General features: G+C 20.6%; 2 protein-coding genes across 2 annotated transcripts; both read left to right on the top strand.

Moving 5' to 3' along the window:
• Positions 1–640: 640 nt before the first annotated feature.
• Positions 641–3,977, top strand: LOC128959045 (uncharacterized). Its single transcript, XM_054304988.1, has 6 exons — positions 641–724; positions 963–1,087; positions 2,817–2,963; positions 3,034–3,165; positions 3,259–3,426; positions 3,842–3,977. Exons 1-6 carry the CDS (start codon positions 641–643, stop codon positions 3,975–3,977), a joined length of 792 nt encoding a protein of 263 aa, XP_054160963.1.
• Positions 3,978–5,833: 1,856 nt separating this feature from the next.
• Positions 5,834–7,610, top strand: LOC128959044 (7alpha-hydroxysteroid dehydrogenase-like). The gene is made up of 5 exons (XM_054304987.1): positions 5,834–5,891; positions 5,978–6,235; positions 6,544–6,819; positions 6,890–6,996; positions 7,373–7,610. Exons 2-5 carry the CDS (start codon positions 6,020–6,022, stop codon positions 7,608–7,610), a joined length of 837 nt encoding a protein of 278 aa, XP_054160962.1. The 5' UTR covers positions 5,834–5,891; positions 5,978–6,019.
• The last annotated feature ends 2,492 nt before the right edge of the window (positions 7,611–10,102 follow it).

Genomic DNA, 10,102 nt, shown 5'->3' with positions numbered 1-10,102 from the left:
AAATATTTGGTTTTTTTTCTATAATTTTTTTTAATGTTATTATTATTTTTTGGTTATAGCGAATGTAAGACTTTTGGGCATTTATATCCCACACTTCTGAATATAACCGTACGAAATCGCCGGTTACGGTTGATTACAAAAATTACTTAACTTGCTGGCGATGCTAGCAATGTTTACGGTAAATGTGACCAATTGCGGCGGCTGCGGTGGCGGTAGCGGCGTGTGCCGCTGTTAATAATTTATTAAATTAATTATTACATTTTAAAACTTTTTTATTACAGACTTTTTATCAATCAAAATAAATACAATAATAACCTACTAGTAATAACTGACTAGATTTGACTTAAAACAACATTATACGACTACTCAGATTATTAGATACTTGACTGTTGGTTCGCGAAGCCAACAGTTTTATACCACTGCCATTGGGTTGGGCACGTACGTGTCATTACTATATATAGCAACGACACGTACATCTCCAATCCAATGATGGCATAGCTCGCATACCTTCCCATATTTAGAAAGTTATGCGACTATAATATATATATATATTTAGGATGATTGCACTATCCAGTTATCATCTGCCGGGACAAAACTAGTGGTGGTTGAATTTTTTGCAACATACAGTGGTTCATCTAAAATGATTAGACCAGTTATCGACAAACTTAGTATAGATATGGCGGCAGATGTTGTCTTTTTAAGGGTGGATGTCGATGAAAATGAGGTTTTTTAAAAAAAAATCATATATTAATTTTTTAAGATTTACATTTTATAACTAGTTGTATTTAGTTTTTAAATTATTAAATTAATTAAGATTATATAAATTTATTTGAATTAATATATTATATGAATTGAATTTTTATTTAATATGTAAATATATTTATTAGGAATAATAATAATCTTAATTATTATAAAGTATGGGTTATTTAATGATTCTCAGATTTATTTATTTTTTTAATTAGGACATTGCCATCAACTATAATGTGACAGTAATGCCGACATTTATGTTCATTAAAAATGGCCAAAAAGTTGACGAGTTTTCGGGAATTAATGAAAATTTATTAAAGCAAATAATAGCTAAACATAAGTAAATTTTTACATATTTTTGTTTCTTTTTTACTGTTGATTTTTGATATATTTTAACATATATTTTATTTATTTAAATTAACGCTATAAGTAAACTAATTGTTTTTTAAATAACTACAAATAACATATTTTATAAAATATTTTTAAAATTACATCAATTTTTATACTTTAATTTATTTAAGTATGTTATATCTAAATAAATTACATAAAGAGCCAGTCAATTGATCTTGCGCCACGTAATTTTTGAATAACTTTTAAACGGTAAGAGAAAATTTAATTCTGTAAAATACATTTAAGAATATTATATCGACCACACTTTATTTACACACAATCGCAAAACTAGGATGACCAGATATACAAAATATCAGGACCAACGAAAGACACTATGCTACAGATCAAACCACAACTGATAAATTTATTATGACAATGAAACTTTGTAGTCAAGAAATAATAATTTAATATAAAAAAAGAATCATCAAAATCGAATTGGTAGTTTAGTTTTTATGACTTGTTAAGTTTGTCATAAATCATATTATACGTTATTTATGACTATTATATATTTATAAGATAAAATTTTCAATTATATTACTAATTATAAAAACAAAATTTTAATACGTCTAGTTTTCAAAATAATCGAATTTTAATATAAATTATATTATCAAATTACAATAATGTGATTTAAATTCAAATTCGATTATTTTGAAAACTAGTCGATATATTAAAATTTTGTTTTTAGAAATAGTAATATAATTTAAAATTAAATCTAATAAGTATATAATATTCATAAATAACGTCATTTTTATTTTAGACTTTATTATATAATAAGATTTATGATAAACTTAAAAGCCATAAAAACTAAACTACCAATTCGATTTTGATGATTTTTTTTATATTAAACTATTATTTCTTGACTAGAAAGTTTCATTGTCATAATAAATTTATCAGTTGTGGTTTGACCTGTAGCATAGTGTCTTTCGTTGGTCCTGATATTTTGTATATCTGGTAATCCTAGTTTTGCGATTGTGTGTATATTAAGTGTGGTCGATATGATATTCTTAAATGTATTTTACAGAATTAAATTATCTCTTACCGTTTAAAAGTTATTCAAAAATTACGTGGCGCAAGATCAATTGACTGGCTCTTTATATAAAAAGTGCTTAAATTGAATTTGCTTAAAAAAATGCTTAAAAAATGCTTAAAATATTTTAACTAATATAATAAAAATTATTTTTAGAACAAATTCAAAAATGAGTAAAATGTCTGAACTAATGGCGACAAAAAATAATGAATTATTTGATAAATTAAATTTAAATTTTGTTAATCAAACAAAATCCATAACAAATGCCATAAACACTGCAAACAATAACAATAAGTAATATTTTATATATTTTTTAGACTAATTTAGATTTTAGAATTTAAGTTTTTTTTAGTTAATTTATAGATTTTTAAAATAATTATTATTATTATTATTATTAGTTGTGTATTAAACAGAAAATTGACAGAAATGTTGCAAACAATATCTAAATTGAATACAGATTTGTCTGAAACAAACAAAAAATATTTCTGTAATCAAATCAAAGTCATGACCGACAAACTAATCACTGCTAACAACAATATTATAGAAGAAAATAAGTATTTTATAGATTTTTTGTATTATAATTAATTATTTAAATTTATATAATTATTTTTTTAATTGTTAAAAAAAATTTTTTTTTAAAAATTTTATTTAGCAATTTATTGGATGTAAAGTTTACAAAATTATCGGAAACAATATCCAAAAACAATCAACAATTGTTGCAAACAATCAATCAGTGTTTCGCTACTAATCAAACCCAAACCATAACCAATACTTCAAATAACAACAGCAAAGAAAATAAGTATTTTTATAAATATTTTTTAATTAAAATATTTTTTTTTTAATTGTTATATAAATATATAATTTATTAGTAATTTATTGGATGAAAAATTCACTGAATTGTCTACCAATTTCAATGAAACAATGAAAGAAAGTTTTACTAATCAAATCAAAACTATAACCGATGCTATCATCACTTCCAACAACACAAACAAAGATAACAAGTATTTAATATTTTTAAATTATAAAAAAAAACTAAATAAATAAAGTTTACATTAAATAATATAATTTTGGTTTTTTTTTGTAAACTTATTAAGTGATGTAATAACAACTACTGGAAAAATGATGGCATGTTTTGCAAACAAAAGCAAACATATTATGAATGCGTTGTCTGTAAGAGACAAGTTGTTGGCCGACATTTTGGTCGAATCGGATACCGATAGCCAATGGACTGGTAGTCAATCAATTGGCCAATTGGTTGATGAGTCTATCACTGATGATAATAACCAAATCGATGATAAAACAATTGGCAGTCAATCGATGGACAACAACAACAACAACTATACGTATGTTATAAAACATTTGAAATTAAGTTAATAACTAATCATTTATTTTTATAATTAAATAAAATTATTATTATTATTATATTTAGTTTAATTAATATCTATTAAATTCAATTAAATATAATTATTATTTAATTTAAATTACATCTAATTATTAGTTATTTAAATTATATTTTAATTATTATTTATTAGATTTAGATTTAATTATTATCCATAAAATTACATTTAATTATTATCTATTAAATTAATTATATATATATTATAATGACATAATGACAACAATATTCAATAATTTCAAAAAAATTAAATAAATAAAAATATTTATTATTATTAACAGCAATCAGCCGACGACCGACCATTTAGTCAATACAGAAGCTGTGGTAGTCGAGGACAGGGCTAATGAGATACAGGAGCTAAAGGATATGGTTAGACAAATTCAACAGAGAATTAAACGATTGGAGAATATGATGTGAAAACATATTATTTTGCGAAACAAATTAATTGTTTTATTTTCAATTTTTAATTACAAATAATTTGTTTTATTTAAATTTCAATATTATTTTTTAATGAGAGAGTCTTAAACAGCGGCGCCGACGACGACAGCGGCGATGCTTTTAATTTCAATTATCTGGTCAACAATACGTTGGACTTAAAAGTGACCAAGGTGGCAATGTTGCAGATAATTTTAAACTGGATAATATTGTAATTGGTCATTTTTTAATTAATTATATGATTTGGTAAATAATATACAGTCGACTGTTAAAAAATTGTAAAAATGATAGTCGACTGCAATTATCTGCCCAATGATGCAATTAATTAAAAAAATGAGCAATTACAATCTTATCCAGTTTAAAATTATCTACAACATTGCCCTTGGTCACTTTTAAGTCCAACGTATTGTTGACCAGATAATTGAAATTAAAAGCATTGCCGCTGTCGTCGTCGGCGCCGCTGTTTAAGACTCTCACTTTTTTAATGGATTTATATTTTATTAATATAATAATATTTTTTTATGAAATTTATTATTATTATTATTCTAATTAATTTTTAGTTTATTATTTTAGTAAATTAATTTAATATATAAGCATATATTTTGTTTTTAAATAATTATTTATTATAATGGTTTTTATGTGACTTTTAATAATTTTATTTGGATTATGTTTATCATTATAATATGTTTTTTTTCAAAATTTTCAAATAAGTTCGTTTTTTAAAAAAATTTTATTTAAATATTCATATTAATTTTGTTAATTAACAAAAAAAAATTTAAAACTATATTTATATTATGTTATTTATTTACTAAATTATTTTGTGACTTTGTAATTGTTTATCAGTAAAATTAGTACATATTTTTAAATTAAATATAATTTATTTATTTAAGTATAAACAATAATAAATGTTTTTGTTTTTTATATATAAATATATTTTCATATTTAATCAATTGTTTACTTCAAATAAATTTAGATAAAAATACATATATAATTTTATTTAAGAAAAAATTAACACTAATTTTCTAAAAATTTATAACAAAAATAAAACTATTATATTAAACACAGCCAACAAAAAAAATGTAATATAATTGTAGAAATAATCAGTTTATTTAAATAACAAAACATTTTTTATTACTTTCAAATATACGTCAATAAATTAGACGTTAGACTATGATATTTAACAAAACATAAAAATGCAATATAATTGAGAAATTTATTAATAATAAATAAAATATTCAATAATTATTAACTATTAAAAAAATAGTTTAATTTAGTTATAGAGACATTAAAAAATAGAGCATTACATATATTTATAAATAAATAAAAAAAATGTAATTTAAAAAAAATTAATCTACTAATTATTAAAATAAATAAATAGTTAATAATTATCTAAATAAATAATAATAATATATTTTTTTGACTAATTTTATTAGTATTTTATTTATATATTATCTACGATTTCTACAATAATAATAAAATTTATAATTAAAAATAAAACAATCTACTAATTAATAAATACTGATTGAAAATTGATAAATATATAGTTAATAATTATCTAAATAAATTATAATAATATAATTAATTATTAATGAATTAATTATAATTATTGTAATAATATTAATTATTTTAGTTTATATTCAATATTTGATATATAAAACTATATTATGTTTAATTTTATTATAATAAAAAAATGTAATATAACTGTGAATAAGCAATTTACAAATTAATTAATTACTATTAAGTCAATAATATCAAGGTTTAACTATAAAAAAAACCAGTTAACAAATACATATAAATATAACATATAAATATATTTTTTCTTAAATACAAAAATATTAAGTTATTATTACTAATAAAATTAAACTATAATTGTTTGAATAGTCAGTGAAAGAAAAGGTATTGTTTGTTAAGTATAGCAATCGATTAGTAAATCAAAAAAAAAAAATATTTAATTAGTTTTTATATTAAAATCTATTTAATAGATAGAAAATAAAACAATTATTATATAATCGACAACAACAAAAATGACATCAAATACTGATTTCTACGATGAAGTGAGAAATTCGCGAAACTTTTCGGGAAAAGTAGTATTGGTTACGGGATCGGGTAGTGGTATCGGTTCAGCAATTGTTAAACTATATTCAGCACTGGGAGCTAATGTAGTCGTCACCAGTAGATCGGCAGATGCTGTACACAAAGTGGCTGTCGATTGTCAACAATTGTCGCCTAAAAAACTTAAGGTATTTATAGTATTATAAATTAATTTTCAGATTTAGATTTTATAAAATTATTACAATTTTTATTTTAATTAATTTATTAGTTATTATTATTAATTTAGTGAAATAATTTTTTAAAATATCTAAAATAATTAAAAGTTAAGTTAAGAATAATAAGTAAAATAATTAATAAATCTATAATTTTTATGTTTATTTTATTAATTAATTACAATAATTTTTTGAATTTTTTTATTAATAATATGTAATTAATTAACTAATAGATTAATTAATTAATAATTAAAAAATATAATTATAATTATTATGTTTGTTAGCCATTGGAGGTGATCGCAGATCTAACCAAATCGGATGAATTGAAACAATTGTTGAATAAAACTATCGAAACATTTCAAAGATTAGATATATTGGTCAACAATGCCAGTGGACTACCCGTAACACTCGTAACTGATCCGAAATTTATGGATAACTTGAAGTCAACCGAAACACTTGATATCAATGCCACACTATTGTTAACACAACTGGCCATACCTTATCTGGAGAAAACCAATGGCAATATTATTATGATTACAGCAAATCTAACTGAAAGACCAGTAAATAACTTTAAAATTTTTTTTATTAGTTTTTAAATTATGATATTATATTATTATTTTTTTTGTATAGTTTAGAGGATATCTTAGTTATATAATTGGTAAAAGTGCATTGGAGCAATCAACCAAGGTACTATCTATTGAATTGGGCAATAAAGGCATACGTGTTAACTCAGTCAGGTAATAATAATAATAATAAGTAGTAGTAGTAGTAGTAGTAGTAGTAGTAGTAGTAGTAGTAGTAGTAGTAGTAGTAGTAGTGGTAGTAGTGGTAGTAGTGGTAGTAGTGGTAGTAGTAGTAGTAGTGGTAGTAGTGGTAGTAGTGGTAGTAGTGGTAGTAGTGGTAGTAGTGGTAGTAGTGGTAGTAGTGGTAGTAGTGGTAGTAGTAGTAGTAGTGGTAGTAGTGGTAGTAGTGGTAGTAGTGGTAGTAGTGGTAGTAGTGGTAGTAGTGGTAGTAGTGGTAGTAGTAGTAGTTATTATTAGTATTTGCTGTTAATTATAAAATAATAAAATAAATTATAATTTATATGTAAAAAAATAATTTAAAAAAATTCAGTCCCGGTGGTATTGATTCTCATCCGGGAACTTATGATCAAACATTTCTAGACATATTAGCTAAGACAGCAAAACGGACGCCATTGGCCAGAGTAGGCCAACCCCACGATATTGCCGCAGCTGTTGTATTCATGAGCTCATCGGACGCCCGATTCATAACCGGTCACAGTTTGGTAGTCGACGGCGGACTTCAATATAATTTGGATTCAGATTTTTTGGAAGATTATGAATTAGAATAGTTAAACAAAACAAAAAAAAATATAAAAATTAATTTTTATATTTTTAAAAAATTTTTTTAAATAAACTTAGAAATATTATTAATAAAATATAATATATTTTTTATTAGTTATTTTAGTTAAGTAATTATAATTAATATTGTTTTTAATTAAACTAATTTTTACAAACAGTACTAAATTAACATATATTTTATTTAACAAATTTAAAAAAATTGTTGGAATTATTTATAGATTTTATTGTTTGAAAATCAATGTATATTTTGGGTAATTTAAGATAATATTTTTAATAATTAAATTCAATTAAAAGTCAATTAAAAGCTAATATATATAATATTTTTTAATACCTTTTATTTAACTATTAGACTTATTTAATAAATTTTGTCATTAATTTAATTATTATATTATTATAATTTTTTGTATAATTTTTTAAAAATAACTGCTTATTCACAATTAGATTGCATTTTTTAGATTATTATATATATATTTTAATTATTATATATATATATTAATTATTATTATATATATATTAATTATTATTATATATATATTAATTATTATTATTATAATATAAAATTAATTCATTAAAATATAAATATTTGTAAAAAGTTTATAAAAACAATTAAATATATATCTTTAGTTTTAATAAATAAGTTTAGTATTATTATTATTTAATTATAAAGATAATGCTAATTGAAAGTTTAAAATTTGAGCAAGTAAGATAACTTAGTATATAGTTAGCTTAATATTAGGTTATAGTTACATAAAGTACCTTGGCTAAAGCATTAAATAATATTAGTTAAATTTTAAATTTTTTTAAGTTATCATAAACTTTATAATACATACATATATATATAACATATAACTGTATTTTTTTAATTAACATATAATAACAGCAGTGAATAACAATAATATTTAATATATGATATATAAAAAAACAGAATAAATGTTGTTTTTAAAAAAATTATATTAAAAAACAAATTTTAAAAAAATAATAAATTGTAAAAATTAACCAGACACAGTTTAGTGGACACAATTATAATTTGGATTCAGATTTTTTTTAAAAAAATAGTTTAAATTAGATTAAAATAGTGAAAAAAAAGTGGAAAAATATTTTGTTTAAAAATTTTTAAAGTTATAAAAACATAATATTCTATTTTATATTTTAATTGTTAAATTAATTAATTTAAGTTATTAATTTTTATTTGCAATAATAAATACAATTATTATTACTATTATAAAAATGCAATATAATGATGAAAAAAGCAGTTACTAATAGTTATTAATTTTTGTTAATAAAATTATTTTTAATACTAATAAAAATATTATTTTTTTCAAAAAAAAAATACTAAAGTCATAGTAATTAAATGTTATTATAATCTTGCTTTAATTAACTAAAGTATAACTAAATTATTTCTTAAAATTATTAAATAAATATATATATATTTTGATATAATTGAATAAAATATTAATAAATATAATGTTTTATATTTATATATATACAATATAATTGTAGAAATAAGCAGTTTATTGAATATAATAATAATATGATTATTACTAAATTATAATTAGTATTTTATTCAATTATATAACAAAATTTGCAAAAATTATTATTTATTATTCAAATTTAATTAAAATAATCTCAACGATTACTATAATAAAAAGAAAAACTAAATAAATTATTTTTTTTTATTTTAATTTTATTGTTATTATATTATAATTATATTATGTTATCTTATTTTTCTATAAAAAAATGCAATATAATTATGAAATAGTAATTATAAAAAAATAAATAATTTATTATCAATATTTTATGTGTTATATTATCAAGGTATTTTATTTATTTTGTAAATATAAGCTATTTATTTATATATATATATTAAAACTTAATTACTAGTTTAATATTTTATGTTAATTATATTTTACAGTAAAAGTTTAATTCAAATTTTTAAAAACTTTAAAATTTTCTACTTTTTTTTTTGTTACAATTAGTTTTTCTATTTTATTTTTTTCACTCAAACTATTTAAAAATTTGTTAAATAAAATATATGTTAATTTAGTACTGTTAGTAAAAAAAAAAATAGTTTAATTTGTTTACACAAAAATAAAACAATATTGAATATAATTAATATAATATATATATATAATATTTAGTATTTAACTAATAAAAAAATATATTATATTTTATTAATTATATTTCTAAGTTTATCTAAAATTTTTTTTAAAAAAATATAAAAATTAATTTTTATATTTTTTTTGTTTGTTTAACTATTCTAATCCATAATCTTCCAAAAAATTTGAATCCATATTATATTGAAGTCCGCCGTCGACTACCAAACTGTGACCGGTTATGAATCGGGCGTCCGATGAGCTCATGAATACCACGGCTGCGGCAATATCGTGGGGTTGGCCTACTCTGGCCAATGGCGTCCGATTTCCAGTCTTTTTAAGTAAGTCGACAAATGTTTGATCATAGGTTCCCGGATTAGAGTCAATAG

The sequence above is a fragment of the Oppia nitens genome, unplaced genomic scaffold (genome assembly GCF_028296485.1).
Source record: "Oppia nitens isolate AA-2021 unplaced genomic scaffold, nextdenovo-longstitch-racon4-pilon3 scaffold40_pilon_pilon_pilon, whole genome shotgun sequence".
In the NCBI taxonomy this organism is placed as follows: Eukaryota; Metazoa; Arthropoda; class Arachnida; order Sarcoptiformes; family Oppiidae; genus Oppia; species Oppia nitens.
This window is presented reverse-complemented; position numbering and strand designations above follow the sequence as displayed.